Consider the following 26,207-nt stretch of genomic DNA (forward strand, 5'->3'; position numbering starts at 1 on the left):
GACAGTTTGAATCCACAGCCCGTGTTGCAAACCAATGTCATAATGCCTCCTGTAGTTTGGTGGTATGCTTTTATTCATTTGATGAAAAAATATAAAACAGACAAAATGAAAATCTTCAAACATCAATTGAATATCAATTAGACCCACACATAATAGCACAGTATAGCAAATCTAGCTGTAACATATAAAGGTTAGAATTATTTGGGATGTATTTTCCAAAGAACACCAGAAAACTGGATTACTTCACTTGAACACAGTGGTTAAACTTCTGCTCTTGAGGCAATTGGGCTATGTAAAAATCCCAGCACTTGATACCACTTAGTTCAGTGACCTTGGGTAAACAGTTAAGTATCTCTTTTATCATCAATTTTCAGGCTGGGCATGGTGGATCATGCCTGTAAACCCAGAGCTTTGAGAGGCCAAAGCAGGAGGATCACTTGAGGCTAGGATTTTGAGACCAGCCTGGGAAACTCAGAAACCCCATCTCTACAAAAAATTTAAAAAATGGTTAGGTGCAGTGGCTCTCATCTGTAGTCCTAGCTACTTGGGAGGTTGAGGTGGGAGGATCGCTTGAGCCCAAGAGTTCAAGGCTACAGTGAGCTGTGATTCTACCACTGCACACCAGCCTGGACAACGAGCCAGACCATCTATAGGACAAACAAACAAGCAAACAAAAATTCACCCATGTAAATGGGCATAAGATTCCCTACTTCATAGAGTTGTTGTTCTTAGGGCTAGTGAGATAAGGAGATAATGAGATCATGAAGTAATATTAACCCATCCTATTAAAGAAATAAAATTATACATGCAATGCATGAAAAGAGTACATGTATACACACGGGATTTCTTCCGCACTTAAGAATTAAATAAAAATATATTTTAATTAAATATAGCGAATATAAAAATGAGGGGATATAAAAAATGACGGGCAGTTATGTTTTTAAAATACATCTATATTATTTTCATTGTTTGCAATTAAAATGTATTTATGTGTTGTCTAGGTGACTATACATTTAATCCTACCTAATATACATATTCAAAAGTCAGAAAGGATATTGCAAATTGTCATTGCTTTCCTTTGACATGAAAGGCACTTATTAATTTAACTTTATATAATTTGATGGGAATTACATTCATTTTTGAAAAAATAGATAATGCACTTATAGGGTATATAAACTGACTCACATATGACCTTTTTGAAAGTCTTTCAACACATCAGAAATCCATATCTAACAATGAAAAACTCATCTTATGCAAATAGAATTATAGATATTTCTTAATGTAATTAAACCCCCAAATTAATTAGACAACATTCTTACTGGCAAACAACAGAACCCATTCCAGGTAGTTTTAAGCAGGCAAGCAATTTAATAAAGACTATTAGGAAGCTTGCAGAACATTCAAGAGAGCAGAGTATCACGCTTGGGGTCTAAAATGCCAGCAAAGATGCCCAAGGCACATACTGAAATTGGCCTATTGGAGACCCCATTGTAGCTGAACACTGAAAAACTCCAGAGCTTTTGTCACCGTTGTCCTTGAAAATAGTGTCCTCTGTCACAGGAAGAATGAATGGTGGAGAGAATAAATTTTGTAGAACACCTGCATTTTCCTGTTCTTATTCATGAAATGGAATCCTGTTCATTAGTTTCTGTGTTACAGCCTTATTTACGTATCTGCTCCCTAACTACAAGGATGGCTAAACAAGTAAGATTTTTTATTTCCAACTTAGTCAGCAAAAATAATGGGGTAAGAATTGCCAAAACATCGAAGGGCTGTTCAAAAGGTGTTGGGTAACCAGAAAACACATCAGATATCCATTAGACAGTGCTGAAAAATGAATAAATAAATATATATATGTTGTTTATTTACACAGTGAAGTCCTTATTAGCAAATTTTAAGCATAAATAAGTATCAAATGAAAGACAGTTTAACTGATATTTTATATTTGTCACATTACATAGTTATATTGATAAATGCATCAAAATGTATTTTCATAATTTGACTGTTGAAACTATAGTACTTAAACAAAAACACCAGGAATATATTGGAAACTGGAATAAATATTCCTCTTTGAAAGATATCTTTGCACTCTGCTGTTTTAATTTTGAGAAGCTGATAGTTCTATGTACACTACAGATTAGGAATGTTTGTTCAGCTTAACTAAATATGGCTCAAAATGAAACTGAAACTTTCTAAATATTGAAAACATTTTTAAAATTCTCAAAATGTATCTGTTCTATAAAGTTTATACAAGATAACTTTATCCAATAAAATGTATTTGTGCAAGAACTTATCTAATATTTATGTATATTTTAGAGACCTGACATATCCAGTGATCATTTTTCCAAAAATTTGGAATTTCTGAAACAGAGTGAAGTATTAGGATGGAAACAAAAGAATTTCTCAGATCCATGTACAAGAATGTATCCACTTTTGCAAGTTGTCCAGAGAGTATCAATCATAGCATATACTTTCAAATTATTCTTGAAATAATTTAAATGAGTTTAAAATGATGGTTTTCAGACCACAGCACCCTCAAATACACTGGGCCTATTAAAAACAATAGTGGAAAGCTTAAGAGTATGGATGGCAGTAATAAAAGAAAAGATAAAGTACAGAAATGACAACCCATAATGCAAATCCACAATGATGCTGTCAAGGGCTTTGTCTCTCAAAGCATCTTAAATGCACCTGAGATATGTGCTCAATGTTCTTGGCATCTTAGAGAATTAAGCATTATTCTCCAGATAGTCTTTAAGAAAAGTTTCCACATATATGCAAACTTAGAAAATCTCCATCAAAATAAGAAAAATGATAAAAATTGAAGAAGCTCTGTGTTGTTTATATATTCTAGGACATTAAACAAAAACATTAGGAAAATATAACCAATAGGAGTTTGGGCTTGCATGTCAGGCCTGTGTTTTAGGGGTTCTGCATGAAGCAGCCAAGAATAAGAGGAAAGGTGATGGCTTTCTTGAATGAGGATAAAAAATATGAAAGAGAACAATAAACTTCAAAATCACTAAAGCAAGGGATTGCCCCACCTCATTTCCACAGATACCCCATAAGCACACAATTTTTACTTTTCATCTTGTAGGATAATGTTCACTTTTTGATGCTCACTCTAAACAGATAGCATGGAAGGAACAGGTGATCACCCTTGAGTTTGTTTCTGTTTTGGTTGCACTTTTGAAGCTGTACTTTATTCAACTGAGTTTAAATTCCGAATTTCTAAAAATGAACCTGAGTAGAAAAACATGTTCTTTCATGCTAGGAAAATATTTTTTTGCTTTGATTAATATTTCTTGTTTCGAATATATTATGACATGTTGAAAGCAAAAAGTGTCTTTATTGTCTTTTGATTTTTCATAAGCTATAGGCTGTTTCTCAACCATAAGAGCATTAAATAGATATTATTGATAATTATAGATATTCTGACAGACTTTTGACATGCAAACATTATTTTCAGAGATGATTAACCAAGAGTAGTAGAGTACAAAGGCTTCTGAGAGCTTTTTTTTTTTCTTGACCTACTCATTTATTGATAAACTATCCAGCTCTTACTCAATAATAGCATAGATGACTTCATGGGAGTTGTTATAGTCCCTATTGGCCCAGTGAACACATGACCCCAGATTGACCAATCAGAGTACTACATTCCTGTACTTATTGTAATTATTTCAGTGAAAGCCACGTGATGCCAGTCATACAAATCTGTGATCTTTCTAGAATGTGTTTCATAGGTATTAGAACATTATTAGTAAGTAACCATGTGAAGTATTAGTTTTAAAATCCATTCTCATTGAAAATTAATATATGCACATTAGAAATGCAAAAAGTAAAAAAGAATATCTATTAGAAGTTAAGTCTAATTCTATCCTGATCCTATCCTTATCCTTAGAACCAACACTGTGAATTATTTCATATAGTTTTAGAAATTTTCTATAAATTAACAACATATATTTTTAGATGCATAGAAGTGTTCTGTAAGATAATAGGATATTTTAACATAAACACATATAAATATTATGTTTTCATGTTAGCACATATAAATCCCCCTCACTGATTTCTAATGGCTATAGATTCCTATTACATACAAACAAACATACGCTCATCCATACAATCACATTTCCTATTGATGGCATTTTAATTTTTCCTTTTACAAAATTGTGAAGGTGAATGATGTCATACATATGTACTTGAATACACATACAGGTATATTAATAGGAATAAATCCTACATGTGGATTTATAGAATAAGAATATTTACATATTAAAACTTAATAGATATTCCCTGTAAAGATTTTGTACCAATTCATTTTCTCACCAATACATTGCCACACAACCATTTTACTATACCAATACAAATGATTCGGATAATTCCAAAGGACCTATAGTGCACCTCTCATTCAGTAGATTAGATATAGCAATGTTCCAATAATTCTCTTTTACTCTACATCCAATATTAATTAAGCTCCCCTGACATCACAAAGTCTGGAGTATATCACATGAAATATATACATTATAAAGCAACTATATTTATGTACTCACATTGATGTCTTCCAAATCTAAATTATTTAGAATAATATTGTTCCTTTTCCAGATAATGGGAGGTCTCAGGGTTCCTTGAATGGCACAGCTCAGAACAGCACTTTGTCCCACAGTTGCTGCAGTGATGCTTAGTTTCTGATCTTCTGGCAGACTCAACTGGATCACTTCTGTAAAGATGAAGTGTCAGTAATGTTGATGAGCATGTAGTTTTGTAAGGTTAATAGTATAAAGTTTCTGAATACTAGTAATTAAGGCTTTTAATTTGAATAAAAGGGAAAAAAGCTTGTGATGAAATGAAAAAAGAGAAAATTGTTTCCAATAAAAGGTCAGAATGACATTTCAATTTAATTGATTGACAAGCATCCTCATGAGGCACAGAACTATTAAGCATGAAATGAATATCAGAAGTAGAGTTATAATAAGCCTGGCAGATTGCACCCAAAAGAGAGATAAATTATTTAACTGCCAAATCGACATGTAGCATGTCATTGGCATTGAAATAAAAATGATGCTGTTTATTCACTGATAGATTTATATTATAAGTTAGGTGAGATCATTGCTGGCTGCAGTAGAAGGTAAAATGCATCTTTTTGCTGGGAAACCTATTGACTCTGAAGGCATAAGATTTGTTTGGGAAGTTGAAGAAGTAAAAATCTGAAGTTCACTGACCAAACAGCAATTAAGTAAAATTCCATCAGCTGTCTTTACCAGATCGCATTGGTGTTGGTTATTTCATGATTCTTAAAGATAAATATCATATTTTAACTAACCTATGTGCACATTTCTGCTGATAATTTCTGCCAAAGTACACATTTCTGTTTATTGCTGGACAACATTATTTGAAATCTGGATCCGGCTTTCCTTTTTGGTTTTCAGATAATCCTCACCAATTAGGAGAATTATCAACTGTATCATTGTCAATTTTCATGAGAGATGACTAGGATAATGTCTGCCAATTCTGCATCCATGTAAAAACTGCCCTTTTGTTTCCTGCTGACATTCACAGAGATGAAGTTTTCTACATTATGATTTGAGTCTTGTATTTTGACTTTGCTCACAGTCTTCACCACGTTAGAAATACCACAAATGAAACACCACGAATTCTGACTTAAACATCGATGTAGAGTGAAATAATTGTCCTTTGTCCCCTTGTTAAGGCTGTGATATTTGTCACTGGGATTGAGTGAGGAAAGTGGTGTCCTAACTTGTAATAAATATGATCATATGCAATGGCTGCATTCTTCTTGAGAAAGCCCCCTCCCTCCCTCTCAGCATTCTACTACTGTCTCTATTTCTTAATCCTATCTTCCCCTTAAGATGCTAAACAAGTGAGTTTTATAGAATGCAAATATCCAATAAAGAGTTATTTGGTTTTTGGTATCATCACAAATTGCAATGCCAAACATGGCATATGTGTTTGGATTAAGGCCTGGATTAAACATATAATCCACCACCCCCTCAACACACACACACATTAAATGTTGAGTGATCTGTGGTGTTTTCACCACTGGCTGACACCTCATTATCTAATAAAATGAAACAGAAATATACTCACACTCCTATTCTGTTATATAGCATCTAATCTCTAAACCTAAAGTCACGCTTATTTAAGTTATCATTGTTTTGTGTTGTCAAAGTGAACAGGAATGCTCTTGAAGTTGGAAAATTCTAGTAGAGAAAGGCTCAGCCCAAACTCATTGTTTGGTTTGTTACATCACCCAAAATAGAGACAGTAACCAGACAGAAATGGATAACAAACATCTTGTCCATTTCTTTGTGTGAAGAGTCTAACCTTGAATCAGATTTATCCATATTCCCATTTATTTCAATGCTTCCTGAGTAATAAGAACATAGGGAAGCCCAGGCACGGTGGCTCACGCCTGTAATTTCAGCATCTCGGGAGGCAGAGGCAGGCGGATCACTTGAAGTGAGGAGTTTGAGCCTGGCCAACATGGTGAAACCCCGTCTCTACTAAAAATAGAAAAAAAAGCCAGGCATTGTGGCTCACGCCTGTAGTCCCAGCCACTCGGGAGGCTGAGGCAGGAGAATCTCTTGAACCCGGGAGGCAGAGGTTGCAGTGAGCCAAGATCATGCCACTGCACTCCAGCCTGTGTGTCGCAGTGAGAATCCGTGTCAAAAAAAAAAATAGGGAATATTTTCAGTCTGTTTTAGATTAATATATATTCTGTCATATACATATGACATGTCTCTGTTACATATCACATATGTGTAACACATATAAAGCCACACATACACACACAGAAACATAAACACACACATACACTCATACAGAGACATATATATACATAAATAAGTTAAAAATTATTCAATTAATTCGAAACACTAAAAGTTAAAATCTGCAGACACAGTGTTTATGTCTTTGTTTAATGTTACAAACTTACAGAAAGTGAGAACATTATAAAAGTAACGGTATCATGTACAGTATCACATAAGAATTATTAATAATTTCCCATTTACATTCCTGAATTTCAGCTTCTGGTTCCTCATTAAATTACAGAGGAGATAATGGGACATCTGGTTCTAAAAACAGCATGTAAACATTGGCTATTCTGCCATTTAGAAATACAATTGCTACTAAGTTACCCTGGAATCTCTTCACTAACCCTTCCGCATCTGTTATTAGGTCCCAGGCCATTTGAATTAGTTGTGCTTTTTATAGTTATATATTACAATGGTAATTAGATAATATAATCATCTTAGAATAAATGCTGAGATTTGGCATAACATTATGTGGGCAATCTTTCTAAACTGTATTTTTTTAGAAGATGGGTAATTAGAATAAAGAATTACTATTCACTAGGAATATTAACATGCACAGAAAAACTTACTTTTTAATGTTATGGCTACATTTTAAAATGACTTCAAATATATTTCTTGGTAATGCTTATTATTAAATAACTATATATTTGATAATTTCTTAGATTTGTTTTCTGCATATTTCATGCTGTATGTTTCACCTCTTCCCTACTATGTTGTATAGAAAAAATACACCAAGCCAATTATGTTCACTGGTTACATCTCAAAATCAAATGGCCTTTTCCTGAAATAAATTTAGCAGCACAATTTATTTTAGTTACAGAATTGCCATGCCCATCTTTATTTGTCTTGTGATAGTTATTAAGAAGCACAGATTAGCACAGATTTAATATTGCAAGTTAAATATGTTAAATATTTTTATTCTTTTTTTTTTTTTAGGGGAAAGGGCATACATGTTTATTTAACAGGTATAACACAGGGGAATTGCAAGAGAATGATTACCCAATAACCCAATGAGGTTTAGATGCTACATATTCTTCCTCATTGGGGATAGGGTTGATGGGTGCAGGGCGGGATGTAGGAGTAAATGATTTTTAGGGGAGATGAATGAGCCTAAAGAAAAATGGCCTGGGACTAAGTTCCTCTGAACTGGAGTCAGGGAGCAGGAAGGTGAGAAGCACAACTTCACTGTGAACAAAGGTTGTCCTGTTATGCAGATAAATTCCCTCAGGTAATCTCTAGAAGCTGCTCTTAGAATAGACGAAAAGTCTACATGAGCATGGTGACTACTCAACTGAAGTCTTCTCTCTTCTCTAGTGGTTAATTGGTCTTGATTATTTGATGAGATTCTCGGGAGGAGGTCTGTTATTTTCTGAGCCGCGACATTGGCATAAGATATCTTTCTTAGCCCTGATGCCATTCTTAGAAGTTTTCTTCTCCTTCTTTTTTTCAATTGTTCAGTCATTTCTTCACTGAACAGACATTGACTAAGCATCATCCTCCAATTGTTTTGTTTCAAACACTTCCTAGAATCCTTCCTATATAGTAGGTGTGAAGTAAATAATATGTGAATGAATTGACTATATGGATTTCAAGCTACTTGTGTTTTAAGCTAAGTAGGCAAAACCAAAAGTATTGATTGACCTTTGGGATTTTCTTTATTTGAAATTAGTTCTAACATAGGAGGACTAAGCGCTGTTTTTTTTTTAATTTTATTATTATTATACTTTAAGTTTTAGGGTACACATGCACAATGTGCAGGTTAGTACATTTTTATTCTTAAATTATATTAAGAATGTTTCAATGTTGAGTGAAACACTTATAAAATGCCAAAATTATAAGGTTTGTAGATACATGAGCATTATTTCTAGAAATGCATTACTATGTAAAACAACAGCTATGAATCAAGCTGTAATCCAATTTAAAAATGATTTTTATATCTATTATTGTAAATTGCCTCTGAGTGTGTGTGTACATTTTAGTGACTACAGTTGCTACTTTAAAAACAAGAATTTTGAAACAAAATATTGAGAACAATCTTTTATTAACTATGGTTAATCCATGTTTTCTTGGATATACATTAATAATGACTTGTTTCATTTTATAGCATTCTACATGCAAACAGCTTATGCTAGTTATGTACAGAAACTATCTGTGCAACAAACAGCACCAATCATTTTATACCCCCTGCATCCTTTCTGCTCTAATGACCTCAACATGTATCATGTGTCCAGAGTCACCTGGTGCCCTAGCAAAAGGTAAAAACACATAGGCTAAGTATAACACATGGTACTGAGTGTTTTGACACACTTCAGCACTTCTTTCATTTATAAATTTTGCCTCCTCTTGGAAGCCCTCTCAAGTATTTAAGGCAAAATTTTAATGATTTTTTTTCTGATCTCACATTACGAGGACTATTACTACCTTTTTAATTCAGCTTTTGTTTTTGATTACTTAGGGAAGTTAAGAGGCAAGTAAAATACTTTCACACTATGAATCCTTCTCTATGCTTTCTCATTTTTACAACTTGGCTTAGAGAAAAACTAAGAGCTTGCTTTAAAGGAATGAAATATTTGAAGTGTCGGCTAGAAGAATCTGAAGCCAAAGACACAAGTATAGTTTAGTACAACTTGCAGCATGATTAGTGGGTATTTATGAGGCATTGATTTCAATAGCAACTAGGCCCTACCAGTAATAATATAAATTTGGGTAAAAATATGTCATATTTTTTAAGTTTTATTTTAAGTTCAGAAATACATGTATGGGTTTGTTACATAGGTCAGTGTATGTCATGGGGATTTGTTGTACAGATTATTTCATTACCCAGGTATTAAGCCTAGTACCCATTAGTTATTTTTCCTGATCCTCTCCTTCCTCCCACCCTCCATGCTCTAATAGGCCCCAGTGTGTGTTGTTCCCATCTATGTGTCCATGTGTTCTCATCATTTAGCTCCCACTTATAAGTGAGAATATGTGGTATTCGGTTTTCTGTTCCTGCATTAATTCACTAAGGATTATGGTCTCCAGCTCCATCCATGTCCTGGCAAAGAATATGATCTTGTTCTTTTTTTTCTGGCTTCATAGTATTCCATAGCGTATATGTACCACATTTTCTTTATCCAGTGTATCATTAATGGGGATTTAGGCTGATTCCATGTCTTTGCTATTATGAATAGGCCTGCAATGAACTTCAATTCGTGTGCATGTGTCTTTGTAATAGGATAATTAATATTGTATTGTAATAGGATAATTAATATTGTAATGGGGTTGCTGGGTCAGTGGGAGTGTAAATTAGTTGAATCTTTGTGGAAGACAGTATAGCAATTCCTCAAAGACCTAATATTATGTGATTTTAACACATATAGAAAAAATGAAATATTATGAATATTTGTGAAACACTAGTTTAAAAAGGATGACTTTAGGAACTTTGACTAAAGATATCTTTTAAAATCGTAAGAAGAGCAAGCTTTTCATAACCAAGATCCTGCTTTTCTAAATATCGACATCTTTGATGTCCCTAATTATAGACTTATGTTAAATATTTCATTAAATCTGTTTAAACACTAGACTCATAATCTTATTATCCTCATCATGCCTATAATTTCTATTCTAGGAATGAAGACTAGAATAAATTTTGTCAGTAATGTTTCCTAATAATGGGTACTTTACCTCTCTCTACTTCAGTAAAGAAGTTGCTAATTAAATGCAGATAGTAATACAATATTAAGCCAGAAATAGATCAAAAAAAGAAAATCACTTAGAAACTGTAAATGGAATAAATTAGTTATTCTCATAATAAGATAACCACAATTACTTAATAACAAGGTTTTTAACTAAGAAGGAAATTCTGATGGCATATTTTGTCAGGAAACAGGTGATTTCAAAATAAATGGTAATGCTTACGTAATTTAGACATGCCAAGATATTCACAAATTTATTATGATGAAACACTTAGAATCTTCGAGACTAAATGTCTACTTGTTAAATATTATATGCTTTTATTATAATTGTTATAAAATTAAAACAAAACAAAATTTAAAAGATCTAGAAACTTTGTTTTGGTAACAATGGACTGGATAAATTGGACTAATACATTCACAGAAGTGACACCACGGCAAACAAACACATAAACAGCATGAACTAAATACAAATAATTTATTCTTAAAAGCATTAGAGAAATATCAGAATAGTGAGGAACTGCCCAGTCTACATTCTGAAGAGAACTATAACTCAGAGTTGAGATTACACCTGGAATTGCACATTCTGTTGAGGATTTTTTTCATTTTGAAGAGACAACTGTGATACTTAGATGTTCTTACATGGCTTATTGTTTTCCAGGCATAAGGGATAGGGAAAATAATGGAATGTGTCCATCTCTGTGCTAAGACTTTAAGGTGCCACCATCTGAAACTGAATATATGGACTGCAGCACGCTGTTACCTAGATGTCTTAAACAAAATCTCTCTGGAGTAAGTTAATATCATTATATTCATCCAATCCTTGTTATAAACAATTTTGTATTTACAATACCCAGAAAACTATAACTATAATATGGCCCACCAAAAGAGAAGACAGCATGATGAGAAGGAGCAGAAATAACACATAACACTAAAAATAATCCAATAAGATTGTAAGATGTATTAGGTTTATGAAAATAAAATTCCAGGTTAGAAATTTTTACCATAAAAAATAGAACTATAAACATCACAAGTTTGTGAAAAATCAAGTAGAAATTATAAAAGTAAAAGCTATACTAACTGAAATTAATAATTAAATGTATGTACTTAAGGTCAGATTAGACACGGCAAAAAAGAGAAATAGTAAGCTAGAAAAGATTAAATGAAACTTTACTGAATAAAAAGCAAAAACCAGATAAGGTTAATGAAACCAGGGTTCTTTTGAATCCCAGAATGAGAAAACAGAAAAAAATGGAGGAGAAGTAATATTTGAACAAATAGCAGCTGACAGTTTTCCATAAATGTAAAAGACACCAATCAACAGATTGAAGAAGCACATCAAATTTCAAGCAAAGCGAACAAAAAACTAGGCTAATTCACACTGAGTCACTGTATTAGTCCATTTTCACGCTGATGATAAAGACATACCTGAGACTGGAAAGAAAAAGAGGCTTAATTGGACTTACAGTTCCACGGATTCTGAGGCTGGGGAGGCCTCAGAATCACGGCAGGAGGTGAAAGGCACTTCTTACATGGCAGCGGAAGGAGAAAAATGAGGAAGAAGCAAAGCGGTAACCCCTGATAAACCCATTAGATCTCGTGAGACTTACCCACTATCAACAGAATAGCACAGGAAAGACCAGCCCCCATGACTCAGTTACCTTCCCCTGGGTCCCTCCTACAACACATGAGAATTCTGGGAGATAGAATTCAAGATGAGATTTCGGTAGGGACACAGCCAAATCATATCATTCCTCCTCTGGACCCTCCAAATCTCATGTCCTCGCATTTCAAAACCAATCATGCCTTCCCAACAGTCCCCCAAAGTCTTATTTCAGTATTAACCCAAAAGTCCACAGTCCAAAGTCTCATCTGAGACAAGGCAAGTCCCTTTCTCCTATGAGTCTTTAAAATCAAAACAAGCTAGTCACTTCCTAGATACAATGTGGATGCAGGTATTGGGTAAATGGAGCCATTCCAAATGGGAGATATTGGCCAAAACAAAGGGGTTACATGGCCCATACAAGTCCAAAATCCAGGGGGGCAGTCACATTTTAAAGCTCCAAAATGATCTCCTTTGACTCCAGGTCTCACCTCCAGGTCATCTGATGCAAGAAGTGGGTTCCCATGGTCTCGGTCAGCTCAGCCCCTGTGGCTTTGCAGGGTACCGCCTCCCTCACAGCTGCTTTCACAGGCTGGCATTGAATGTCTGTGGCTTTTCTAGGTGCATGTTGCAAGCTGTCAGTGGAGCTACCATTCTGAGGTCTGGAGAACAGTGACCCTCTTCCTGCAGCTCCACTAGGCAGTGGCCCAGTAGGGACTCTGTGTGGGGGCTCCAACCCCACATTTTCCTTCCACACTGCCCTAGCAGAAGTTCTCCATGAGGGCCCTGCCCCTGCAGCAAACTTATGCCTGGGCATCCAGGCATTTCCACACAGCCTTTAAAATCTAGGCAGAGGTTCCCCAATCCCAATTCCTGACTTCTGTGCACCTGCAGGCTCAACATCACGTGGAAACTGCCAAGGCTTATGGCTTCCACTCTCTGATTCCGCAGCCCAAGCTGTACATTGGCCCCTTTCAGCCACAGCTGGAGCCGGTGAGACATAGGGCATCAAGTCCATAGGCTGCTCAAAGCACAGAGTCCCAGGGCCTGGCCCAGGAAACCACTTCTTCCTCCTGGGCTTCTGGCCCTGTGATGGGAGGGGCTGCGGTGAAGGTCTCTGACATGGCCTGAAGACATTTTCCCAATTGCCTTGGGGAAAAACATTATGCTCCTTGCTACTTATGCAAATTTCTGCAGTTGGCTTAAATTTCTCCCCAGAAAATGGATTTTTCTTTTCTATCGCATAGTCAGACTGCAAATTTTCCAAATTTTATGCTCTGTTTCCCTTTTAAAATGTAATATTTTAATAGCACCCAAGTCACCTTTTGAACGTTTTGCTGCTTAGAAATTTCTGCCAGATTTTCTAAATCATCTCTCCCAAGTTCAAAGTTTCACAAATCTCTAGGGCAGGGTCAAAATGCTGCCAGTCTCTTTGCTAAAACATAACAAGAGTCACCTTTTTTCCAGTTCCCAACAAGTTCCTCATCTCCATCTGAGACCACCTCAGCCTGGACGTTATTGTTCATATCACCATCAGCATTTTTGTCAAAGCCATTCAATAAGTCTCTAGGAGGTTCCAAACTTTCTCATATTTTTCTGTCTTTGTCTGAGCCCTCCAAACTGTTCTAACCTCTGCCTGATACCCAGTGCCAATCACTTCCACATTTTCAGGTATCTTTTCAGCAATGCCCCATTCTACTGGTACCAATTTACTGTATTAGTTTTCATGCTGCTGATAAAGACGTAACTGAGACTGGGAATAAAAAGAAGTTTAATTGGACTTACAATTTCACATGTCTGGGAAGGCCTCAGAATCATTGTGGGAGGTGAAAGGCAATTCTTACATGGCAGCGCAAGAGAAAATGAGGAAGAAGCAAAAGCGGCAACCCCTGATAAACCCATCAGATCTCATGAGACTTACTCACTATCACGAGAATAACACGGGAAAGACCGGCCCCCACGATTCAATTACCTCCCCCTGGGTCCCTCCAACAACACATGGGAATTCTGGGAGATACAATTAAAGTTGAGATTTGGGTGCAGACACAGCTAAACCATGTCAGTCACTTAACAATGAAATTAAAGAAAATTAAGAACACTCAATTTACCAATGTAACAAACCTGCACATGTATCCCTGAACCTAAAGTTTTGTTGTTGTTGTTGTTGTTGTTGCTTTTTTTAAAAAAAGAATATCAAAGACAGAGAGAAATCTGTTTTTTGTTGTTTTGTTTTGAGACAGAGTCTCACTCCTTCACCCAAGCTGGAGTACAGTGGCACGATCTCGGCTCACTGCAAGCTCCGCCTCCCAGGTTCACGCCATTCTCCTCCCTCAGCCTCCTGAGTAGCTGGGACTACAAGCGCCCGCTACCACGCCTGGCTAATTTTTTGTATTTTTAGTAGAGATGGGGTTTCACCGTGTTAGCCAGGATGGTCTCCATCTCCTGACCTCGTGATCTACCCGCCTCGGCCTCCCAAAGTGCTGGGATTACAGGCGTGACCCACCACGCCTGGCCCAGAGAGAAATCTTAAAATTTTGCAAATTAAGAGATACAGCCTGCCTATACGGTAAGGAGAGTTAGACACATAACTGATTTCATCAGCAAAAGTAGAAACAAGAAAGCAGTAGGATGATATATTGGAAATTATGCAACAAAATAAAACCTGATCTTAGAATTTTATAGAAATACACAAATATTATAATAAAGTTAACATACTTACAAAAAACAGGACAATGAACGTGCATGTCAAGGAAACTTGCCTTAAAGACTAAAAATGTTCTTCAGACAGAAGAAAAATGATTCTAGATGAACATTCACAGATGCAAGGAGTGGACAGCAAAAAAATAAAATAAAAAAGAAGATGAAGAAGAAGAAGACAAAGCATTTAAATATGAATGTTAAAGTTTAACAGTAAACTTTGATAGTTCAAGAAAGCCAGATAATATAAAATAATATTTCCATAACACTGGGTAGAGAAAGATTTTGTTAACAAGACACAAATGAATTCACCATAAAGAAAGTGACTTATAACTTTGACTACATTAAAATTTAAAATATTTATTCCTCAAAAGATATTATTAAAAGACCAAAAACACAAGTCACCAAGCGGAAGATAATTGCCACCCACAAAACTGACAAAAATCTTTTATTTCAAATAAATTATTCTACACATCACTAAGAAAAATTTAAACAACCTATTAACAAAACAATCAAGAAATCAATACAAGACTTGAAAAAGTGCTTTATGAATTAGTCTATATGGCTAAGAAAAATCTGAAAATTGCTGAACTATCTATGCAATTAGGAAGATGAAAATTTAAGCCAAAACCCTTCAGATTGGCTTGAATTTAAAAGTCTAATGAGAATAACTGTTGAGAAAAATACAAAGCAACATAAATTCTTATATACTATGAACAAGAATGTAAATGTATACATAAACTTGCTCCATTAGTAAAGGAAGCCTCATCTAGCCAACTTTCTGGCCAACCCATTTCCAAGGACCAAGTTAGCCATATCCCTTGTAGAAGCTTAGAGTTATGACATAGAAAAGGCAGAGAGTTTAGCTGTTACAAAGAGATAACAGAAGTAAGAACAAATCATTTTTTAAGACACCTTTAATATACACGACAGAGAAGAAAAGAGAAGACCCCTATATGGGGAGAGAACAGTATGATAACAAATAGGATAAAAGAATCTGGAGTTTATTCTGAGGAAAAGGGGCCAGCAGAAAGAAGAGTTCTGAATATAAAATTGAGACTATAATTATTTCTGCCAAAAGTTCTGAAAGTAATTGGGAGAACTTATAATCACAAATATAAATAAAAGCATTTAGCTACTAGGGCAAAATGGTAGTTTCTTCCTATGCTATTAGTGAGATTGAGAAGTTATAGAAATATATGAGTAAAAGACTTTTCAATGAAAGCTTTTCTGTAAAACAATGCAGAAAAAATTCTTGTGCAGAATTGAAATTTTGTTTTTTATTCTCATTATATTCTTTTTCTATAATAAAGACAGTATAATACTACAGACAAAACTATATTTTGATATTAATTCAAGCAGTTTTACATATTGACAGTAGTGAATCTCATTTTCTTTTTTAATTCATGACTGACATTCTTTTAGTGGTCTTATAAATGTACAATTATCTGTCAAGGGTTCTGTTAACTTTCATTTAATTTCTCTCTTTCAAATTAATTATATAAAGTTGAATTTTAAACTAAAATAATAAAGGTTGAGTCTATTTATTCAGTGATATGTGTGACACACACAACTTGGAAAACAATTCTTTTTTATGAAGAATAGTTTCCATGTGAAGTCTGACCTCACAAAAACTGTACTAACAGAAAGAATTGGGTGGCCACTCAAAGTAGTCAAGTTAATTTTAACTTTATGACTTTGAAAAACTCAAGGATGCAGATAATAGAATGACTTTAACATTCTAAGTACATTCTAAGTACATTGTAGGTAACATTATAAGGTTGGAATAGTAAGGTATTGACATTGCAAGATTTGTTATATTAAGTTTAAAATCTCATTACAAGTGAGTTACTCCTTGTAGGACATAGGTAAAAGAAAATAATTGTGAGTATTAACTGAATATATATCATTTGCTAAGCATTTTTCGAAGTATTTGATTCATTTAACTTTCCTAACTGCCCTGTGAAGTACATACTGATTCTGATTTTTATTTTTATTTTTCTACCTGTTTATTTATCTCATGTGAGGAAGAGATAATTAAAGCTTTATTAGCCATCTTGTGATCATGAATGGGAACATTCTCAACACATTAGAGATGAAAAATGCAAAGATGGAAGGACTTCAAGTCCTTCATTATAATAGCTGAGAAGGGAGAAAAAAATCATTTTAAAAAAGATTCAGGCATTGAATACATACATTAACAAAGATGAAAGATTAGAAATCAGTCATTTAAGCTATCACTTTAGGAAATTAAATAAAAAAGAGCAAATTAAATCCAAAGTATGCAGGGTAAAAGAAAGAATGAAAATTAGAACATGAAAAAAATAAAACTGACAACAAAAAAATCAATACAGAAAATCAATGAAAACAAAAGTTGGTTATTTGAAAGATAAAACCAATAAGCCTCAAACCAGAGTAACTCAGAAGAAAGAAACTAGGCAAAATTACCAACATCAGAAATAAAATACAGTATTATTACAGATCCCATAGACATTTAAAGGATAATAAAGTTACACAAAAAATTATGTGCCCACAAATTTGATAACCTAGATTAAACGGACCAATTCTTTGTAAGTCACAATCTGCTAAAACCCATTTAAGTAGAAACAGGCAATCTGAATAGGTTTATACTTATGAAAGAAATCGCATTACTTATTAATCACCTTCCCAAGCAGAAACTATCAGGCCCAGATGGATTCACTGATGAATTCTACCAAACATTTAAGGGAGAAATTGTATCAATCCTTTACAATCTCTTTCACAAGATAGCAGAAGAAATGCTTTCTAACTCATTCTCTGAGACCATTATTACCCTAATACCAAAACCAGACAATAGCATTACAAGAAAAGAAAGCTGCATAAAAATATCTCTTCTAGGCATAGATGCAAAAATTCTCAACAAAATATTAGCTAATAGAATCCAACAACATATGAAAATGATTATACACTATGACACGTTGGTGTTTGTCTCAGGTATGCAAGAATGAGTCAACATTTAAAAATCAATTAAATGTACTCATCACATCAACAAGCTAAAGAGGAAAACAAAACATGTGCAAGATTTATATAAAAAATTTTAAAACTTGGATGAATGTATTAAAGAAGTAAATAAAGAGGCTGGGCGCGGTGGCTCACGCCTGTAATCCCAGCACTTTGGGAGGCTGAGGTGGGTGGATCACCTGAGGTCAGGAGTTCAAGACCAGCCTGACCAAAATGGTGAAACCCCGACTCTACTAAAAATAGAAAAATTAGCCGGGCGTGGTGGTACGCGCCTGTAATCCCAGCTGCTCAGGAGGCCGAGGCAGAAGAATTGCTTGAATCCAGGAGGCGGAGGTTTCAGTGAGCTGAGATTGCGCCATGGCACTCCAGCCTGGGTGACAGAGCGAGACTCTGTCTCAAAAAAAAAGAAAGAAAAAAAAATAAATAAAGAGATAAACCATGCTCATGAAAACAAAAACTCAGTATTATCAAGAAGTCAGTTTTTCTCCACTTCATCTATAAATTTAATGCAATCCCAGTCAAAATTCCAGCAAGTCATTTTGTGGATATCAACAAATGAATCCTGAGGTGTCTAGAGAGGCGAAAGATCAAGATGAACCAATGTTGAAGGAGAAAAACAGTATTAGAAGACTGATACTACCTGACTTCAAGAGTTGCTACAAAGCTACAATAATCAAGACAGTATGGCACTGGTGAAATAATAGACAAATAGATCAATGCGGCAGAATAGAGAGGCCAGAAACAGACCCAAATAAATATAGTGAACTGATCTCTGACAAAGAGAAATGACAATGCAAGGTAGAAAAGCAAAATTTTAAACAAAGTGTTCTGAAACAAATGGACATTCACATTTAAAAAAAAATGGCACTAGACAAAAGCCCTACACATTCAGAGAAACTAACTAAAACTACATCACAGACTTAAATATAAAACAAAAAACTATAAAAATCCTAGATGATAATTGGAGAAAACTAAATGACCTTAGGTTTGGTAATGACCATATCTTACATTCACAAAATAATATTGGTTTATTTTTCATAGATACTAATTAATAACAAGAGGAAAACTAAAACCATTTATAAACCTTAGGTAAGATAGATCATAAGATGTTTATACTTAGGTTATATTATTACATAGAAATTAAGTGTCCTTAAGGTTGTATTTAAATATATGTACACAAGAAAAAAAGACATCAAACATAATCATGAGCACTCTTTTACTTACAAAAATATCAACTAAATTTTTAAAAATGTCAGGTATTTTTTCCTGTATGATTTATTGGTGTAAATACTATGTTTGATTTGAAAAAAAAGACATATTCTAAATTTGTGAAATATTGAATGCATGAAATGCAGAATTAACTTACCATCTTTAATATATTTTTAAAGTTTTGGTATTTTCACTTAATAATGAAATTCAGTGTGGTAGATTGGGAAGAGAAATTGCATATACATATGAAGGAAGGTATCTAATCAGAAGAGTTCACAGTGAATTTTCATTTGTCAGTCAGGATAAAGCAATCAGTTAATCAATACCCATTTCCTATATGTTAACAAATGTGTTCAGTGCCATGTTGAAAAGCTATTACAGATATAAGAGAAGAATATTAACCTGTGTGCATTTCTTCAACTTATCTCAAGGAAACCCCAGGACATTAATGTTGGAGTCAATCAAATGACACATTATTTGCTTTGTCTTTAATAAACTGAACATTTTTCACTATGTTTTAGATTACAGTCAGTCAGAGCTAAATTAATGAACTAATCCCTCCATGTGGTGTAATAGAATTTGGGCCTTATAGACTAAAAAAGACTTTAATATTGTTTGCCTAATTAAAACAATTCAGCTAAAAGAGATTGCTATTTGCCTAATAACAAACTGCTACTACTGATAAAACTGAAACTAGGATCCAGAGAACTTGCCTTCATTATGAAGTTTTACAGTGAGTTTCCCTTTAGCAGTTTGCAGCAAACAGATGTAAAATACGGGGAATTGAACACTGGCTGTTCATTTTGGCAATTCTTCACAGGGTCCAAAGACTGGGCCTTAGCTATGCAAATCTAGAAACAAATTTAAAAATTCATCCAGAATTAATTAGGCTACTGGGGATTAACTCAGCTAATAAAAATCACAGGATACCTTTGTTTATACTGGAATATCAATTTATTCATTTACAATGGGAAAAGCATCAGGTTGAGTAACGAATGTCAGCTGTGAGCCTGGGAATCTTCTTTCTAATGCACAGGTCAAAAGCCTCACAAGATTGATGAACAGAAAATTACAAAAAAGAGAGTCGCATGGCACATGTATACATATGTAACTTACCTGCACGTTGCGCACATGTACCATAGAGCCTAAAGTATAATAATAATAATAATAATAATAAAAAGGAAAAAAAAAAAAAAAAAGAGAGTCGGCTATTCTCAAGGCAGTCAAGCTCTAATCAGCTAATGAATTGCCCTTTTCAACTCTAAAGACATTTCTCTCTAGAGAGCCTTTCTTTTCTTGTCACTTTCAAGTTTATTGACAAATTCTTAGCTCCTTTTTTTACATTGTGCATATCACCACATGTGTGCAACTGGAGCACTAACTCAGGTAGATTGCAGAAGAGTTAAGTATATTAGAACCTTCTTTACATCAGCAAATGTTCCCATGGACCTAGGCTTGGCAAACTATGCCCCTGGACCAAATCTATTCTGCCACCTGTTTTTGAAAATAAAGTTGTGTTGGAACACAGCCATACCCATTTCTTACCGTTATTGCCTCTGTTGCTGTCTATGACTGCATTCAGCTCTATATATGCGGAGCTGAGCAGTTGCCGCTAAGACCTATGGTATACAAAGCCTAAAATATTTACTCTCCGAGTTTTTACGAAAAGTTGCCTATTCATTGAAGCATTACTTTGCTGCTTTTACTTTCCTTAGACACATGCAAGTTTTTAAAATATGATGTTTATTTCTGCTCATTCTCTTGGTTCAGAAGATTAAACCTAAGATAATTACATAGAGAGTGCATGAAAATTGCTCTCATTTAGATGTGAGTGAGTTCATAAACTACTCCACCACTTAAAAAACAATCTTTGAGCCCTCTGCAAATAATGACACAGGATGAATTTCTACAACTATAACAGGTGCTATACCCAGAATCCAAAGCAACATGAAAAAGTAAGTCCTGTTTGTCTTGTCCAAATGGAATTTCTAGTCCGTGACAGTAGCATCCTACCAGGTCTGACTTCCTAAGTCTGGCATGTAGAAGAATTATCATTCCTTCTCTCTTCTTAACATCCAGTGAAAATACGAATTCCCAGGGCACATTCTCAGCCAGAAGGAAAGCAATCTGATTATCCCATGTAAATCATTCACAGTACTAATCTGTGAACAAGTTTGATTCTCCAAGAGAGTATTTACATTTTAATAGGGAACATTTTAATTCAAATGTATCTTTAACCAGTAAACTGCTTACACAGAAATGCTTTTGAGAAGGAAACCTACCAAGTAATTATTGTCGACTTTTTGCCACCACTTTCTCTCCAAGAAGTCAGAGGGACCTAGATCTGACCAAGACTGCCTAAATGTTTCCCTCTGCCTGACTCAACTTCAGACAGGTTTGCTCCTCTGGCCTCCCAGAGTATTTAGTTTACAAAATTTGCAATTGTAAATACTTTCTGTGCCCCTTTAACATATAAATCTTCACCCAGCCTCTTGACAGTTTACGACCCAAGAATATCTTTCTCAAAGTGCTGGGAGTCAACAAGGAAGACAACGCCGCATCTCAGTCTGTGTGAGAGCACAGGAGCCTAACTTCAATAAGTGCTAATTAACAAACACAATTAGAAATCAGCTTTTTGCTTTTGTTTTTTTTTTTTTGCAGGAAGAATGGCCAAATTTTGCATTGCTCCAACATTCATTTCATTCATGCTTAAGAGAGAGTTTACAAAGTATTAATGAGACAACCGGTAACATTTACTTATGGTTTATAATTCTAGAGCTATATAGAATTGAAGAAAAATACAAATTATCCTCGCTTTATTTTCACCTGTCCCAAAGTAAAAAGCCATAAACATAAAATTTTCTCTCGATTTTATCAAAGAAATTTTAAAAAACCCAAAAATCTAAAAAAAAAAAGTAAGGTGTTGATTGATTTAATTTTTTTTAATTAGAAACTGAACATTTCTTAAGCCTACAATTGTTGCCATACAGTGATCATTTTATATCACTTATAAGGCCAGGAATACATCTTTTCTACAAATGAACAGACTTTTAATTACTCTAAATATGTACTTCTCTTACCATCATCTAGACATATTTTTTTAAAATTCTAGTTAGACAAGAAACTATATTTTTCTCCTGAAGGCATGCTTTATAATTAGATTTTAATACACTACTAAGAAGTACCTCTGTAATGTGCTTTAAAGGAAATTTTTTTTTACTTAAACCTGGAACCATAATATAATTTTTGCTAATGAGATGCTATCTGATATAAATTTTCTAAAAATTGTTAACGTATATCTTATATGGATAATAAAAGTCATATTTTTATAGAAAAAGAAATATTACAAAAGATGTACTAGATTTTAACTGCATGAATTATTATTATAAATGAGATATGACCTTGCAATGTGGCATATTACCCAATATAAACTAATTTGTATGATACAATTGTAGGAAACGAATCACATCAGATAAGTGCAAGCTGGCTTCTAGTATAATTCTGAATTTGAATTCTATCACTTGCTAGCTACAGAATGTTAGTTTCATCATCTGGAAAGTAAAGATAATTGTAATAGCTATATCATAGAAACCTTGATTAATTAACATAAAATGTTTAGTAGGCATTCCACAAACTAAAGTTATGAATATGATTAAACTACTGAACATTACCAATCCAAGTAATTCCAGTCTTATGGTATGATACCTTATTTGCTTAAAACAAACTTAAATGCCCATCAATGATAGACTGGATAGAGAAAATGTGGCACATATACACCATGAAATACTATGCAGTCATAAAAAAGGATGAGTTCATGTTCTTTGCAGGGACATGGATGAAGCCAGAAGCCATCATTATCAGCAAACTGACAAAAGAACAGAAAATCAAACACCACATGTTCTCACTCATAAGTGGGAGTTGAACAATGAGAACACATGGACACAGGGAGGGGAACATCACACACCGGGGCCTGTCGGGAGGTGAGGGGCTAGGGGAGGGACAGCATTAGGAGAAATACCTAATGTGGATGATGGTTTGATGGGTGTAGCAAACTACCATGACACGTGTATACCTATGTTAACAAACCTGCACGTTCTGCATATGTATCCCAGAACTTGAAGTATAATAAATTTTTTTAAAATAATAAAATAAATAAAAACTCCTAAAAAAACAAACTTACAATTATTCACTTCATTATTTGGAAAATACATACACGCGCACACACACACACACACATACACACAGAGTAATATACAAAAATAATTGCTTTCCTTGAGATCAATGTAGTTTTTAAGGTTATTTTCAGGTTTTCCAAGAATATCAATAACCATACATCAATTCATTCACCTTTTATTCCACATATTAATTTCAACATTAAACATTTAAAATACTTTTTAATATTTAAACTATATTAAGTTAGCCATATTTTAAAACACATTTAAAATAAACTGTTAAAAATAACAATATATTTTTACTGAATAAATCTATATGTACAATTCCCCTTTCTTCATGTGCAATGCAATTTTATAAATGTTAAAAATCACTTAAATTAAAATAAATGATTGACCCCAATTAAGGGAATTTATATGTAACTGACACTGCATTTTGATCATAAAATTACAAAATGCTCTTTTGAAACTACAGAATATATTTTTTTTGAGAAATGTTTGGTCATTTATAGCATTTAATTTGCATATATTTCCAAATAAAGAAAGAATACAATGAGACAGAAAGAGAGTCCGAGAGTGAGAGAGAGAGAGAGAGAGACAGAGAGAGAGGGAATGAGTCAAAGAGAGGCAGATAGAGACAAAGAGAAAGAAGTTAGAAGAGTAAAACAAAACAAGAATAAATAAAGCATGGCATCTTAGGGAAAAATGCATAATCTAAGATTGAAATCAATAGGTACCACTTTATAATATGCTGTTTTTATTCCTTTTTAATGGCCATAATTTAATTAACAAGTATTGAGTGTCTGCCTGTTTGTGTGTATCACACATTTGGAAATCTTATTCCTTCTCTTCATGATCGTATTAGTAGTATTGGAAAATCACAGCACAAAAAAAATATTAGCTACAAAATTTCAAGGATATCAATACTAAACTGGCCCATGTTGCTTCTGTGTGAGAACCAAAAGGGTGTTCCTCTTCTCTAAAGAGCTGACATTACAGTTTGCACTTTAGTTTTCTCAAAACTAAGAAGACTGCAATTAAAATGTACTCTTTAGGAATTTTCAAGTATATAATATATTGTTATTAACTACAATTATGTTGTAAAATAAATAGATCTTTCAAACTTATTTCGCTGTCTAACTAAAATTGTGTATTTTTTGACCAACACCTCCCCAGTCTCACCACAAAAAATGTGAATTAATGCATATATCTATTAGCTTCATTTTGCCATTCCACAATGTATACATAGTCTAAATATTATACCACACACCATAGATACATATATTTTGTCAATTAAAACATATGAATTAATTAAAAATATTAACCCCTCAAAAGAAAACTGCAATGATGAAAAAATAATAAACCAAAACTTCATTTTTCATAAGCAGGTTGGTAAATATAAATATCTGTGATGAATGCAATAATATATTATACATATAAATATGTATATTCTATGATATATTTTTATGTAGCATATATGATACTTACTATATAATATATCAATGTACAAACACATATGTGTGTATGTGTATATATACAGCCCACACACTTGGAAATAAACCCCAGTGATTAAGCTCACAGAGTCCACACTTATAGAAAACAATTAAATTAATTAAAGGTGTGCTTTTTCCCTCATCAGGAAAAACAGAATAGTGTCAAAATTTTTTTGACATTTTTGCTTAGAGAAATGAGACAAAAGAAGGGTGGAATAATCTTTTTGGTTTTTAAGGCCTACATTCTTTCAAGTTTTGTTTTCAGCATTACTACTGCTGTTGATAATAGAACCTACACAAATAAATTACTGAAAATATAGAAAAAGAATATTACAATTAAAAGAGTCAAGTTGGATTTCAGATGGAGCTCTATCATCACTTTTGATCAACAGGAAGAATAGTATGCATTTATCGCAGCTGCAGATATATTTTCAAAATAAACTGCAAACTCAGTGAAGGTGGAAAAAGTTTCAGCATGATGAAAAGTGAGAAATGGGAAAGCAGCAATACAGGATGAGATTTAATTTAGATAAATGTAAGGCAATACACAGAAGGAATGCCAAAAGAAAGAAATAAGTTGAAGAGTATTGTTAAGAGAACATCATTTGGAGATTTACTGTAGATTATTTTGGGAGAGAATTTTGATACCTGAGAGTGAAGTAAATGCTAAATAAAACATTAGTTCTAGCACATGAAGGGGTATTAATGTCTTTTTATCTATATACCTAGGGTCCATTTTTATCAAACGGCAATATCATTAAAAACAAACAATAGTAATTATAATAGCAAAAATGTATTAAACACTATGTATGTGCTAGATATATTAAATTCTTTATCTTAGTATTGAACACTTTAGTAAATATTGAAGCAAGTACTCTTATTATCCCTATTTTATTGATGAAGAATTAGATTTTAAAGATCTTAAATAATTTTTCAAGGTGGTATAATTATAAAGAGGGGATCATGGATGATGCAAAATTGGAAAACTTATAGAGTAACACTTAAAGAAGAAAAAATAAAATAAATATTGCAAAAGCATTGGAAATTAATATATAGGAATAAATAGTTTCATTGAAACATAATGTTCACAAATGACAGTGATAGCTAACATTCATTGAGTATCTACTATAAGCTACATACTGTTTTTTCATGCTTTGCAGGTTTTGACTTATTTAATAATCAAAAATGATATGAATTAAGATTATTATTCTGCTTTAATATTAGGGAATCTGCAGCAGGAAAAAAAAGTATGTAACTTACCTAAGGTCACATAACTATTAAGTGGTAAAGCTGGGATTCAAATTCCACACTTGCCACTCCAGCCGCATGAATATGTGCTAGTTATTCCTACACTGTGTTGGCTCTTGTATTGGAAAAGGGGGAAAAATATAGTAGAATACAAGTATAGAAATAATACAAAAATAGAATTATTGAAAACATGTGCTTGATACACAGTATAATTGTTAATAGGCATTTATTGAATACATAGAAAATAACCTATGTGAATTGGGTAAAATTTGAGATAAACATCT

At 33.7% G+C, this 26,207-nt stretch overlaps 1 protein-coding gene across 2 annotated transcripts in view; it reads right to left on the reverse strand.

The window, feature by feature from the left end:
• The window catches only part of FSTL5 (follistatin like 5), an 814,279-nt gene that overhangs the window by 263,181 nt on the left and 524,891 nt on the right, over positions 1-26,207 (reverse strand). For both annotated transcript variants that reach the window (XM_054485700.1, XM_063664253.1), the window contains one exon: positions 4,551-4,717. In XM_054485700.1, coding sequence (XP_054341675.1) covers positions 4,551-4,717 — 167 coding nt within the window. The remainder of the gene's footprint in view (positions 1-4,550; positions 4,718-26,207) is intronic.

This window comes from Pongo pygmaeus, chromosome 3 (genome assembly GCF_028885625.2).
Source record: "Pongo pygmaeus isolate AG05252 chromosome 3, NHGRI_mPonPyg2-v2.0_pri, whole genome shotgun sequence".
In the NCBI taxonomy this organism is placed as follows: Eukaryota; Metazoa; Chordata; class Mammalia; order Primates; family Hominidae; genus Pongo; species Pongo pygmaeus.